Source organism: Lagopus muta, chromosome 7 (assembly GCF_023343835.1).
Source record: "Lagopus muta isolate bLagMut1 chromosome 7, bLagMut1 primary, whole genome shotgun sequence".
Classification (NCBI taxonomy): Eukaryota; Metazoa; Chordata; class Aves; order Galliformes; family Phasianidae; genus Lagopus; species Lagopus muta.
The window spans coordinates 43,238,464-43,253,718 of record NC_064439.1 but is presented as its reverse complement, the minus strand read 5'-3'; the positions used below and the strand labels follow the sequence as shown (position 1 = coordinate 43,253,718).

Here is a 15,255-nt window from a genome sequence, read left to right as displayed (position 1 = left end):
TGACCGATGCATTCTGGTTTATTATTATTTTGCTGTGCCTGCATCAATTTGTCTTTGTAGAGAAGATTCTGTAACAGCTGAGAGCAAATATGTGTAAAGGCAAGAATACATCAGTCAGGATGCATGTGGGGCTTAAAACTGAGGGGAGGGATCCTTGAGCACTTTCCTGTGACATACAGTCTTTCCTTAAGCCACACTGTCATTGGATTTGTCCCTGAGTGGTACAGCGAACATTCAGTGACAAGATGCAGTGGCGTGTGCTCTGTGAGTCTTTTCTGAGGAAGGTCTTTGAGTCTAAATGTCATGGCTAACTTTCCTCCATGTGACTGTTAGGTAAACCTTTTGTTCCACTTGAAGATAAATTCTAGCACAGGTATCTAGTTTTGTCTTATTTATACAGCGTTGCCCTTTAAAGTAGAATCTATTTCAACCCCATGCCATATTAAAAGCAAATTCCGAGTGCTTAAGTTTCACCATGTAAGTTTTATATTCTAGTCGCTTCTTCCTCTCTCTCTTCTATTGTACAAATAATTTTTCATTTCAAAAGGAGTCCTATTTTGTGCAAAAATTGCTGCAATCATGTTTTATATAAAAAGGTAAGAGGAATTTTCCAGTTATCCTTCTTTGTGTGCGTTGCCACTGTACCTCGAGAGAATATCCTAATCTAACAGTGCCTCCGCTGTGAGTGGGTATTTCTTATACTAACGTGTGCTGCTGGTTTTTTTGAGCAGAAGGAGGTTGTTTTGAAGGAAGCTTTGAAAATGATGGAAGCATTTGTGGCAGTGATTCTACATTCTACAGGCAGACAGAAGGTACACTGCTAAAGACTCATTTCATTAAGACATAGCCCTTACACTTTGAATTACTGGACAAATGGCCTAGAGTGCTGAGAAGTCTTGTTCACAGATCCAGCCATCTTTTAGCTGGAACATTCAGAAATATATTAAAAATCCTTTGTGTTCATATGTGCCATGCTGAGATTTCATGCTTCAGTATTCAAGATATTGCACGCTTACTCTGGCATGATTTTCTTAACATTCAGTATTTGCTGCTTCTCTCCTACTTCTTTTCTTATGTTCATATTTTTTTTTCTTATATCCTCTTAGTGCTTATAGGAAGCTTATGGATTTCCCCCCTATGATTTCCTCCTTAGTTACTGAAATACCATGGTTTATGGTATTTAATATTTGAATTTAAGAAGTTACATGGAAGTTGGTAGAAAAAAAATTGCTCGCTCTCTCTTAAGGTGTTTATTTTGCTATGCAAAATTTTGGGTTGAGGAAATCAATTTAGTCATGAACAAAATAGGAGAAAATATGTCTGGAACATGGGTCTAAAGTTTGCATTCTGTCATGCAAAACACAAGTAATGAACATGATCATTTCAATTTACTCTTCACCTAGGACACAGCATGATGGATACCCTTGCTGTGGCCTTACGTGTTGCTGAGGAAGCAGTGGAAGAAGCTATTTCTAAGGCAGAGACCTACAGTGACAGCCTGGTAACATCTTCTAATATAGTTTGTTAATTTAAACATAACAATTATTTTAATGTGGTACTAAAAGAAGTAGATATAAAGGAAACAATGAAAAAAGAGTAGTGACTCGTGTGTAACCTACAGTGTTGAGCATGAGTTTTATGAACTTGTATTCAAGATGTATGTTGCGCTTCAGAAAGTGACATGTGATGTAAGTACCTGCAATCTCTTCCCACAATGCCAACAGGACATATTACCCATTTTCTGATCTGTACAAATTATGTGAGAAGTCTACAGGTATTTGTTGGCAACTACAGGTATCTGTTTTCATGCAGGACAAACAGAACGAGGCTTGTTACTTGCAAGAACACAAGGAGGATCTCATAGAAGAGCTGGCCACAACCATTGTGCAGAAGGTATGGCAAGCATTTTTTACTTTTTTTATTTTAGCTTATTTAATAACCAAAACATGATGCTTTAATCCAGTGAGCTTGGGCTCTAGCAGAGAACAGTGTGACATCAATATAGGAAGTACATAATAAATGACAAGTTGCAACCTCAACTATCACAATCAAGGTTTAACCAACTGTATCTGACAGTGACATTAGTGAACAAATAAGATTAATTTAGTGCCTAAAGTGATGGCCTACACACTCAGAGCTGAAAGGTACAATTCCTTCTGTCTGTGATGTACTAACAGGGAAGAGGAGAACCCTACTTGCTCAAACTTGAAATCTGTATTTGCCAAAAGGTACAAAATTTTCCCCTTTAAAGGAACAGGCACTTGGCTATACCAACTGTACTGAACTCTGCATCTACAAAACATAGAATCATTACGAGACAAATATTAACAGAGAGAGACAAAAAAATCACAGAACTCGTCTGATTTGTTTGGCTTTTTCTGGGAAGCTTTGTCTTCTGCCTGCAAAGCAGCAGGTGACACCAATAGAGCCACAATAGAACCAAAATGGAGGGCTAGTTTGAAACAAATAACCCTTGAGACTGCCTGGACAGTCTGGAGCAAGGCAAGACAAACATGAAAAAACTGATTCTTAGATTTAGTGATTAAAGAATTAGCCACAATGGAGGATCAATCTCCCTCTGTGTGAGCTAACCTCATTACCACATTTGTATATGAGATGCAGCATTCAGCAATATATGAATGACTGCAACAGGAACATGTTTACAGGGCTATCAAATAGAGCTAGAGGAGCAGCAGCTCAATGGAAAATAATCTTCCTCATTTTTTAATAGGGATCTTAGAAGATCAGGTCTCCTTACTAGGTCTTTGATAGTCCAGGGCCTGTATTAGTTGAGCTTGAATTGCTACCACATTTGTTAAAAGCTGCCTAGCAAGATCTTTTATAGGATAACTTTCTGTAGATATTTTAAAGTGGAGTTGGGAAACGTATGGAAATGAAGCACAGCAGGAAATAATCTGCCAGTGTAGGGGGAAAGTAGTTTATATGATCTCTCTCTCAAGACAGTCTAGATTTGCAAGAACAAAAATAGTGTCTAGACAGCTAAAACCTCTTTGTTTTAAGTAGAAATGTTTCTAGATGTCATAGGAGCCTCTGAAATTCCCCTCATATCTACTATGTGTCTTTGCAAATGTTCTTATCTGAGAAAATACCTGACATTAGATGCTGCTGATGCTTAAAGTGTTAGGGTAGGATCAGGTTTCCACGTTTATTTAGTTCACTTCTGGTGTTCCTCCAGGCATTGATTATGATTTATTGTACCGAAGCTTGTGTGCTTGCATGCAGTCTGACTTTAGATGAGAAGTGTGTGTGCAGCTTGTCAGAATCATCCTTGCATGAGCTGGGAAAAAAGGCAAAGGGAAACTGCTTTCTAGGGAGTTTGTCTTGAGAAAGAGTTAATGTCATGTTCTCCATGAAAAAAAGTACCTTTTTTTTTCCCCCTTCCTTCCATATCCTGCCCTCCCACCCCACTCCCCCAACCTTACAGATTATAAAGAAGCAGAAAGGCAAAACTGAGCAGACTGAGGCTGACTTCGAATGGCCGCCATCCAGAAGCAGTGGCCTGGCATCCGTTGCTGTTTCAGATCAGAGCATGCTGACCTTTCCTGGGAGTCGCAGGGGGTCATACACACTGTGGGTGAGTGACTAAGAGAAAATATTGATGTTTTCTGCTGCACGAAGCTGCAGTATTGAAATCCTGGATGAGTATGCTTCCTGCCTGGAATGATGCAAATAGACTTACAAAGAACAAGCATTAAATCTGTGTGTTGACAGACACATCACTCAGTTCGTACTTTTCATAGGACACCCTGGGTTAGGGAAGTACATCACAGACACTGTACTGCATTGGTGAGTGCATTAGGGAAAACTAAGTTCATTCCAAAAGTGGTTTTGCTGCTTGATTTGAATGCTAAAAAGATACCATGCCTCAGTGTTTATTCCTTAAACTTTTTATGTTCACTTAGGTTTTATTTGGATTTTTTGCTGAATCTACCTACGAATGTCGTCTACCATGCTAGATTTCTATAAATTATATTTTGTTCCTTAGCCATCTTAAGGAAAACAGTCCCTACCAGAAAAAAAAAACAAAAAAAAAAAAACCACAAAGAAAAAACCCTAAGAACAACTTTACTGCATCATTTATGCCTTATACTAGAGAGTATTTCCACTTCCTCTCACTTATTTCTCACCACAGTGCCTTTAGTTCCTGCTTACAAAGCTGGAGAAAATCTGACAGGCTGCATTAGTAATGTTTTAAGAAGAGCAGCTAGGAAAAGAAGTGAAAATAAGTGATAGGCTTGAATACGTTGTTTCACAACTGGAGAGTGAAGACAGTGACAGATGAGTTCCAGTAAATTTTGATAGAGAGGTTTAAGCTGCTGCTCCTGAATATCCTGCTGCTGTGCTCATGCATGCTGCTCCCCCACAGCAGAGTCTTATCTCCAGCTTAGTTTGCCAGCTTACGCTGCCAGTGAAAATAGATTTACCCCAGAATATAAGACTGTGGGCCAGAATTGCAGAGATATAAATGAGAGTATCCCCCCATCTACTTCCAAATTGGAGTGAGCAGTGCCTTTAAGCTGCTGCTGTTTACCGAGCTATCACAAATCAGAGTGGGCATGTTTAAGCACTTTGCTCTGCAGCTCCTAGGCTGTTAGGTTAGCCTACTAGGATAGCAGAAATACAGTCACATTCACTCTAGCAAAAGGTCTGCTGGAGAGTGTACTGAAAGACAACTTGTGCAGAGCAAATTTAGAGCGGTTACTACCTGCCTGATACTCAGCTGCAACAGTAGAACAACCCTGAATGCTTTTACCTGAGCTTGCTTTCCATTCAGTATTGCTTTCATCCACCTATAAATGCTAAGCACACACACCAGATTTGGGGGGCTGAATTGCATTAATTTCTCCTCTGTTTGCCATTTGAGAAAGCTTTCGTCTATTCTGACAAAAGTATTGCAGTTCTTCATCTTTCCAAAATGAAAGCCTGGATTCTAGAGAAGTTGGCAGTTAGGTCCTATGACCAGATGTACATTCCATGAAAAGTTCCTTACACCCTTCCAGGAGGATTTTAGAACTCTCGTCCAAATTTGTGACAGCAAATCTTTATGAGCTTTTATTGCAGTAAGTGAAGCTTTCCTAACTGATGGCACTGATGTTCACCAAAATAATGCAAACCCTCAATTTTCCTGTACACATCCTGTCATTGAGCTGTATGTGATTGTTGTCATAATGTGAGCAAATATTAGCCACAACAAGCCCAAGGGAAGGAAAAAGGAAAGCATTTTAAGTGTGCTGTTACAAAGGCTGGAGTTGTCTATATACTCCTGTTTCCTTTATGGATTACTTAAGTAGACTTTGGTCTTTGGAAAGCAAAGAAACAACTTAGTCCTTGAAGCAAGCAGAAACAAGATAGATTAAATGTAAGGGAAGAAGAAATAATTAACAGAAATATAAATATGCAGAGGGCAGGGAAGTAACGATCTCAAACATGAAGGCAATTAGAATTTCACACCTTTGAACTAGAGATTTATCTTAAAGTAGATATCTATATTTATATTCTGTGTAGAACATAACACGTGTGGCTTACTAGTATAATAAAGCTAACAACGTTGGTGCTTAAGGCAGTTGGGTGCCATAACACTGGCCACTAGAAACCTGTATTTATTACTGCATTGCACTGTATTACCAGAAGCTTGCTAACAGCATGGGGAAGCTGTAGTGATCCCAAATATAATAGTGGGGTTACACTTGCTGAGCAGTTTTTTTCTAAGCACAACTACTTACATGGAGCTCATTCACATCATTCAGAAAATTCCTGTGGGCATCCAAAATCACCAGCTTTGAAATGACCATTGCATTTGTTTGGTTATCTCTTTGTAGATGTGCACTGTGGAAGCCAACAGACCGGCTGCATGAGACCTGCTTGATTAGAGGGAAATCTATTGATCTCCTCTATAATGAGCCCTTCCCACCTCGTATCTCCCAAAGATATATTATTGATTGTTTAACTGCATTATTATGGTATGGCAGTAGCTAAAAATACCGTCTTTTCCTTTTTTACTTCTTGGATTTCTTCAAGATCCGTTGTTTGTCCTACAAATACATATTTTTTTAGCACAGCTGACTATTTTATTTCTCCATCTCATAAAAAGAGATAGATGGCACCATCTGTTTCTCATTATCAAGCAGAGGCTGTACAGTGCTGGGATAGGAGGAGCCTAACGTGATGGATGGGTGATTCCATGCTCCTGCAGTCCCTTTCTGCCCCATACATCACTGCCAGTGAGAGCAAACGACTGGTTGGCATATTGCATCCCATTTAAACACTGATGGAGTGCAGGCATCCTGGTGTGCTTTAAGTGCTGTATTAGCGGTCTTTACTTTATAGCTACAAGATTGCATATATAAACAGAAGCTCATCCATAATTTATAATATTTAAAACAGCTAGGGATATAGGGAAAAGGAGGATTTCATTAAATACACATTATGATGCCCCTCAGGGGAAGTGGAAATTTACTGGTTAAGCTAATTATAAGGTCCGCAGTGTACTATGAGTTGTTGTTTTTTTTTTTTTTCCTTTTCTGTTCTTTGAATGCTTTAAAGTCTGAGGTTCAACACTGCTTTGGAAATCCCTGCAGATTTTGCAGGTGTTCTGTACCTTTGTAGGTTTGTCCCAAACAAATATTTGAAGAACAGCTTTTCAAGGAGGAGCTCTGTTCAGCAGTCATGTGGTGCAGCAGGAGAGCCACTTCAGATGAGGGAGGTGTAATGCTGCAGGAAGTTTATGCCAACTCCAGTTCTTACCTCTCAACAACTTTGTGTCAGAAAAAAAACGTATTATGGCTCATTAGTATATCATGTCATAAGTGGAGCTTACAGCGTCAGCAGGGGTCAGAAAGTTGCACAGAACGTGTTGCCTGGACCTAATGCCTTCCAATAAGGCTTGCATGCTTTTATGCTGGATCCTGGTGGGCTATTTACTTCCTTACAAGAGAAGCCAGATTCTTTACACAACCTATCACATAATGGGAAAGAACAATAAACTCTGAAGTGGAAAAGCCATGAGTGCGCTAGAAATAATGGGTCTTTTTAAATTCACTTCAATTTCAAGCAGATCAAGTTTCTCTAAATGTTTTGCAGGTTACGAATCCTGCTGCCATCTACTGGCTTTTCAAGTGTAACACTGAAGACTCGTTGGAAAACTGATCAGGAGCTAGCTGACCATTTGACACTTCATGCATTTCAGATCAACACATCCCTGGGCACAGTAGTCTGGTTAATTTCCTCTCTTCCACTGCAATAGGAAGATAGGCTACAGCTGCTTTTGCAGTACTATCTCAGCAGTCATTATCACCTTTTAAGGCTTCACGTAGCTAAATAATCAGTGCAAAGCTCAACATGGCAGCATTGTCCTTTTTAAGTTGTGTAGTTTGAATTTGTTTGAGATGCAGCCCTAGCAGAAGATTACTCATTCTGGGCTGTGTAGTACTCTTTGTGCACTTGACAAACATCCAAAAAGACAGCTTTGGATTCTAGATATATGATCAAGCCCTTGCAGCAAGCCAAGATAGGTTTTAAGGCATGAAAGGAAATAGGAGAGAGGATAGAGAAAGATGGTTGTTCTGCATTGTTATTTTCTGAAGAACATAGATTGTGTGTGTTTCTTTCAGCTTTGTTTTGGTTTGAAGTTGTTATCCTAACACACAAAGCCTTAAGATCTGATTTAAAATCTGTGATGTTCAGAGAGAGAGAGCCTGACGCTTACTTTATTTTTAGTTGAAATTGGTGTGTATTATCACAGAGAGAAGCGAATAAACATGGAACGCTGAAGATTTCTCTGTTGAGGAGCTGTTTGAGTCAGACATGCTGTGATCTTCTCTGATGAGTGAGTGCTCTTCTGAGCACGACTTCACAGACAAAGGTCAGAATGGGACATGAAAGGTCGAGTGGGCAAAAGTCTGTAATAGTTGATGTACCAGAAACCTCTATAGACTTGCTCACATACATCCATGCTATTGATTGAACTAGCTCTTCTATGTTCCTAGTATCTTCCTAAATTGTTAACCACTTAAGTACAATAGAAGGATGTTTATACTCATTTGCTGGAACCAATATTTAAATATTCCTTACTACTAGCTTAAAATCCTCTGCATTAAAAGCAATAGCATTTTCAATTTCACGGCTTTGTTATTGTTTGGGAAAAAAAAACAAAGTCTATCAAACACAGTGGATTATACTTCTGTGTGGTGCTGTGTGGAGCTTTTTGCATGCTCAGCTCCAGTGGGCTTGTTGGGGAATAATCTCCCGGCTCTCCATTGCAATCTCCAGATCCTCAGGGTCAGATAATCCAAGCTGAACCAAAACAAATGTACACCCAAACACGGCTCTATGTGTTCTTTCACAGCTGTGCAGTTCATACTGCTGATGGACTGAGCACTCCTTTGAAGTCCCTTTAAAGGACCAGAGATGTTGAGGAGAACGGCTGTCTGAGCAGCCAGTGGCAGGATGGCAAACCCACCTGAAGAGCAGCCAGGCTGCATCTGTGGCACTAGCAAGGAAGTCGGCTTGACAGCCCTGCAGGAATGGATGCTCTGAGGTTTTGGCAGGACAGGGAGCGGTTCTCTTTGCTTTTTCCAGTCTGTTCTTCAAGAATTTGCCCAAGTAGCTGGGGCACATGCTGTTACTCAAGGTGGTGTTTCAGGATGGGATGATACCCTAATCAGTTGAGTGAGAAAATCTCCCTTTCATCTCCTATTCTTGCCCCTTTTCAGAAGCCCTAGGGTTGCTAACAGATCCTTTGCCACATACAAGATTAACTAAGGAACAGATGCATGAAACCCTTGGTATTTCACACCCACTGCTAAATGTCTGGACTGCATACATTTGAGCAGAGGGAAGAATCACTTCCAGGGATAAATATGCTGTGGCAGAGTGGCACCGTTCTCAGGCTCATCTCATCTCCTTCCTGGTGTGGGAGTTTTCATACCAAAGGATGCAGTATCTGTTGATGTTTAGGGACTGCTACAGTGCTTGTTCAGGTGGGTGGGACCTGCTGGTTCTGTCTGTGCTCTGATTGTATTTATAGAGCTCAGATGAGAAGCAAGTGAGGGTTTTTTGCTGCAAACAGGCGTAGCTGTAAAATTTGCAGGCACGGAGAGAGGTACCTAAGTCGTCTGTGTTTGTGCTGGCAATTTCAGGCTGCATCACTGAATAAACAAGGTGGGCCTCAAATCTCAACCCAGCAGCTGCCCAGGGGTGAGGTTCCAATGCCATGGAGGCCCTGCAGTGCCTTATCCTCGTGGCACCACAGTTTTAAGAGAGTTTTTTTATCTATACCAGATAAGTGTAGATAAATCAAAGTTTTGCTACTTAAAATAGACCAAAGGAATAGGGTAAAATGGAAGATAAGTGAGGGGAAAAGCATCCATGATCCAGAATATTCTTTGTAGACTTCAATTAGTTGTTTTTGGGTCCTATTTTGTAATACTACTCTGGCTTCTGCTAAGAAGCAAGAGGAATTGCCCATTAATTACACCATTTCATCTTTTGATAAAGAATGTAGAGCAAAATCTGCATATTCTCTCTCTAAATACTATATATACATACGTGGCAGTTATTAAAGGTAAACAATCCATAGTTTATCAACTTTAGATTCAATATTTGCAAGTGCTTTTATAAAAAAATTGTTCTTCCTGAAGATAATTATTCTGGTAGCACTTATTTAGTGTTCCAAAGCATGATCTTGTAAATTGCTATAGATGTTCAGATGATGGAATGTTTATGTAATAATAGACTTTGTATGTGATTAATTCTTATCCTATCCTTCTTTAATCTTCAGAAATCACATTGCTTATAGAAGACTATACATAGAAAGCAGGTTGCTTTTAGTGCTATGCCAGAACAAGATGAAGGCTAAGTTTTCTTCATTAAGACTTTATTACTGTGCAGCAGAAATTGCCTGAACAGGTGGGGGAAAGACAGTAATACAGTGTTTAGGATTTCTTTTTGAAACAAACGTCTCACAGCAGGTGCCAGTAGGCAGGATTCGGTGAGCACTCATCTAACTGAAACGTTGGGAATGCTGTAACTGTGTTCTGCGTGCTGTGATGTACCGCGCAGCAATTCAATATGCAGCACGGACCTCAGAGGGAGCAGCGTGTGTGGGGAGCACAGCAAATGACCTGCATGGTTGCAGTGCCATCTGCCGATGTTTAAATTTATTGCAGAAACAAAGAAACGAACAGTTAAAGCACTTCAATGTCTCACTGCAAACAGGACAGCCTTGTAATTTGCACTTGGCTGACAGGTTATCACTTTCTGACAAAGCAGAACCTCTGGTTAGAAAAGGTGCCAGTAGTTTTAGCTGGTCAAGAACGATCCTCTTCACCTCTCTTATCTTTATAAATCAAAGCTCCTACACTTCTGTCTCCTTTTGAAAGTCATATTTGGGCTGTTGCATTATTTGGGTTCTTGTGGCAAATGCACTGGATTGGTTTGTCAGTCATGAGATCTAATTGCTGTTCAAGTTTGTAGGTAATTGGTAAAGATGCAGGGCCATGACTCCTCCATTCAGTCAACACATGCCCCTTTTTCCAGTGCCAACTGACCCAAGGTCCAGTCAGTGCAGCTGGCCTTCCTCAGTCTCCCCTGTGCCTCTACACACAGCTGTATGGAGTACCAGGTCAGCTTCCAGCCCTGTTCCCTCATGTGGCAGTGCAGTCAGCAGGCACATATGTGGGTTGGTAGCCCACATAGAACCCCCATAGCTGTACAGCTGCTGAGTTACCTGTGCCAGCTGGTTGATGTGCCAACCGAGGTTAGAGCTTTTGCTATGTAACCTCACCTTAGATGACTGACATTCTAGTTTGTCTCTACTTTTAGTTGCAAAAGAAACAAAAGGAGGTCGTGAATCATTTTCTCATCAAATACAGTCACCAATCAGGACAGTAGTTAATTAGTGATGGATTTACAGGCAATGCTTGCTTTTGTGCTTTGAAAAAAATGAGCGTATCTGTGCCACCGTACACTGATCTGTTCTCATGCCAGGATGTGCTTCTTTGTATTCCTGCACCAGGCTTGAGTATTGGCACTCCTTTTTTTATAGTAATTAGGACTACCTGTGGTTGTACCAGTCATTCTCTTATGGGAGAATACTTGCATTTGCACTTACATGTGTCTGAATAAAACAATTGCACTGTGTTCTTCCAGCCTTAACTAAAACCGGCTTTCAGAGCAAGAAATGGCCCAATCCTTTTATTTACAACTTAATTGGAGCTTATTAGAGCACTGCCATTTCTTGGTCTGTCCAGATAAAACAACTAAACAGCTATAAAAGTAGTAATGAAGTGTGCTACCTCAACAGCCCCCTACAGAAGCATCATTTCACCCTTTTACATTGTGAATACAGAGGTGCAGTCAAGCCATCTTAGCCTGGCATTAGCAGTAGATTCAGCATATTACTGGTTCTGTGCTGCCCACAGAAAGTTGACAGAGGCTGCAGTCAGTTTCCATCTGGCCTGACCCAAAGGCTTCAGGACACAACTTAAAAGAATCAGTTTGTCTTCAGTAACACATTTCCAATGTGTTTGAGTTCCTGGGCTCTACAGTACATTGAACAGCGTGCTTCCCTGTCTTTCAGTGCTGTTTGTCAGTCAGGCTCTTAAGGTAGCCCTCTCCTCTTTAAAATCCTTCATGGCATTGTGTATCTTCTAGTGTGCCTGAAGGATGTATCTGCCTCACGGTGTACACGCACTCGAGTTGGCTTTAGGTTGCACAGGGGTACTGCTTGCAGCAGTGCTGCAGAGGAAGAGGTCTTCAGGCAGGATTTGCTCAGCTCCCTCCCTGAGATTTGCAACCCATGCCAGGTTCTGTGTTATAGCAGCAAAGCTGTTAGCAGATCTCAAGTTAGCTGAGAGCTAAGTGCAAACACTGCCACTGCCATGATGCAACCTTACTGGGATGTTTGTGAAATGGTGAGTAGGCAGGCGAGAAGCTGCCATTTAAACAAAACACTACTTGAAGTTGTCAAACCTACGGATTATACATAAATAAGGAAAAGCATGTTGCTTCCATTATCTAAGGCCAGGTTATCATTAAACAGGCTACTTAACTTTTCCTGATTATTTTTTTCTCCTCCTTATGATTCAGTTCTTTAACTAATAAGGGAAAACAGAGACTGTAGGATACTACTTCTTCTGGGTTCCTCAGCATCTCTTATGTCTTTGTTTGCCTTGTTCTCCTTAAGGGAATATTCTTGGTACTGGGCAAATGGAGACAGCCACAACTACATGCTATTCTCAATACGTGGCAGCTTTAACACAAAAATATCAGAGTATATGGCAGACATGAACTGGTCCTAAATAACTGTAAAAATGTGAAGTTTTGTAGTTAATGGGAAGATTTACAGCTAATTAAATCTTCTGGCATGGTCCCACAGGACACACACAGGAGCATTTCAGATGGGAGGAAGCACAGCCAGAACAGACATTTGAACATTGCTCTCACAGCATCAAGGACGCCCAGCAGTGTTTATGCTTACCTGGGAATTGAAGGGACTTGGAAGTATCTTAAAGACAAGTTATCCTTTTCCTCATCTACAACAAGAGCAAAGTAGAGCTCTGATGTAGGAAAAGGCTGGCCCTTTTGAGGATAACAGATTTAGTCAATTATTTGTACAGTGCACATCAGTTAAAATGTACAAATCTTTCAGAGTGCCAGCTTGGCCCCTGTAATGAAGCCGAGCAATTGAAAGCATACTTCTTAATGAAACCCTAACATACAGACAATCTAAAACTCCCTTAATGAAGGCCTAGACAGAGTTTTTGAGGGGTAAAACTTTCTGAGGGGAAGAAGCTAGTTGTCGTTCTAAAAGGTGATCACTTCTGCCATTCAAAGTGCCTAAACGCATAGTGCCATCAAAAGCAAAGCCACTAAGTAAAGAAATAAAATTGTGCAGCATCAAAATAGTGTCAAACAGATGTTAAAACATGATTTGAGCTGCTGTAACCATGTTTCTAGAATTACACTAGTAATTCTAGTGTAAGATGAGAGTGAATTGCCTTGAAATCAGCAGGGCACTGCCAGTTTTCTCCATTTTTTGACAATCTGGCCTATTTTAAATACAATTTGTGTAACTGATCCCAACAGCTAAATCAAAGCTAAAATGTCTGATGTTTCTTTGTGGATCCAAAGGAGGACCCTCTCCTCTCAGTCACAGTCAGGTTACCTCATCTTGACTTGAAGTGAGACCTTACTGCAAAAAGATAGGTGTGCAATTGTCAGTTTTGTCGATTGCACAAAACTGCATATTGTGAGATATGTATATCCTAGCAAACAAAAGAATTTGGCATTAAAATCAGTTGAATTGCAGATCTATTTCTGGGGAACAGGCTGTTTGTTTGCATTTTCTTTTTAATTTTTAACTTCTGAATATTGTTACAACAGATGGCCTGTTGAGCCAACAATAGATCATCATGTCTCAACACAATGGGGTCTCTTTCTGGCTAGCTTGAATTGGAACTGGTAGATAACAGTCCTCACCAAGCACATTCGGAACTGCTACACCTTAATTGCTCCTTCCATCTGGCCCCTGGTAGTACAAACAACTCCCTGCCTCCTTGCATAACACCAGAAAGACACGTGGATAAGCAACCTAGCACTGAGGCAATTCTTTTGAACGCATTAAATACCGTTTCTGGATGCTCACAGGCCCCACACTTCCTTGAGTAACAGAATGTTCATGCTAATTACAGAGAAGAGTTCAATAACTAAATATTTCTGTAATTAAATTATGCTCTTTGATTTCTATTCCTGCAGAGGTCTCAGTCAGCATTCTCCCTGGCCAGTGAAGATACACCCAGCAAAGGACTGGACCCTGCATCGTCTGTCACCGAGGCTCTTTGGAGACAGCAGAAAGGACAATTCAAGAAGCAGAAGGAACGCAAGCTCTCTGCATTACCCAGCTGGAAAAGTGTGGACAGGCTAAATGAAACAAGTAAATATTTCTAGTACGAATATGATTCTTTTTTTTTCAGTTTTCATTCCCTTGCTATCTATAATAGGGATTAGGTTCGCACCAATGCACATTGCCATTAAGCATGCATAGTCAGAATCCACACTAAGGTCTCTGTTTTGTTTCTGCACAGAATCAGGTGTTAGGTGATCCTCTGCAAAGCAAGCACATCCCCAACTAGAAGGATGGTCACTAACTTATAACTTACAAAATACTTTACAAAACTATTTTCTTTGACAGTTTCGAATTGGTTGTTCTGTTTCATCTTTATTGGAGAAGCATATTATGGAGCTAGAAGGTTTCCCTTGTCTAGGGAGGGGTAGCTGCTGTCTCATGTCCATCTTTTTTCTGTATTGGTGGATGTCTTTTTTAATATGTTAATGACCCTTAATGAGCCTAAAGGTCACTTAAGGAGCACTTTCTCTTCCTCTTTTGTTGATACTCTCACATTAGCACATGCTTGACATTCTTGTGGTCAAGTTGTTTACCTTGTCACTTGTTTTTCACTTAAATCACACGCACAAAATCACAGAATCGCAGGGATTGAGAGGGACCTCTTGAGATCATCGAGTCCATCCCTCTCTGCTAAAGCAAGTTCCCTACAGTAGGCTGCACAGGTAGGTGTCCACTGTGTGGAATAAATAAGACATAAAGCAAGGGCCTCTTCTAGGAGATTCCTGCTGGCATCTGTGCTTGCAGAGGTCACATGTGAAGATGTCTATGTCTGTATGTCTGTTTGGTAATGCTGAGGGTCATGATTGCATTGGACTGTATCACTGCTTATCCTACCATTGTTTTTTTCCAATAACAGATTCAAAATTTGGGCCTTTGGGAAGTTGATTTTGGAGTATTATGAAGCATTAGGCATGTAACTTGGATGTGTTTCAGAGCTTTTAAGATACAGGAGCCTAAGGGCTGTGTTGTTTTTTTGCCTAGTTATTTGTTCTCCAGTGAAAGGAGTTTGCAGATGCCTGTAGCCTCCCTTCTGCTGCACAGGTTAACGTTTGTGAGGCTGCATAGTGAACCAAACAGTGAAATAATTCAAGTTTAAGATTCCCCTCACACATTCATTTTCTACCCTGATGAATTCACCTGTGCAGCCCTGCAGGTTTGATGAAGCAGTATGGGTGAGAACAAGCAGTTGCCCTAGATTAAATGCCCTCTCTGTGTACATTGGATACGAATGCGAATGTGAAAAATAAGTGGAGCAGCATCATAAGTTAGCCCCATTACTAAGCCAGCACCGTGGGTTAGAGTGCAGTTCCCTGCTTGCTTCAAGGTGA

General features: G+C 40.6%; 1 protein-coding gene across 2 annotated transcripts in view; it reads left to right on the top strand.

Moving 5' to 3' along the window:
- LOC125696427 (myosin VIIA and Rab interacting protein) overlaps positions 1-15,255 on the top strand; it is a 332,017-nt gene that overhangs the window by 287,478 nt on the left and 29,284 nt on the right. For both annotated transcript variants that reach the window (XM_048952071.1, XM_048952070.1), the window contains 5 exons: positions 732-812; positions 1,404-1,501; positions 1,813-1,893; positions 3,446-3,595; positions 13,777-13,954. In XM_048952071.1, the coding sequence (XP_048808028.1) occupies positions 732-812; positions 1,404-1,501; positions 1,813-1,893; positions 3,446-3,595; positions 13,777-13,954 (588 nt within the window). The remainder of the gene's footprint in view (positions 1-731; positions 813-1,403; positions 1,502-1,812; positions 1,894-3,445; positions 3,596-13,776; positions 13,955-15,255) is intronic.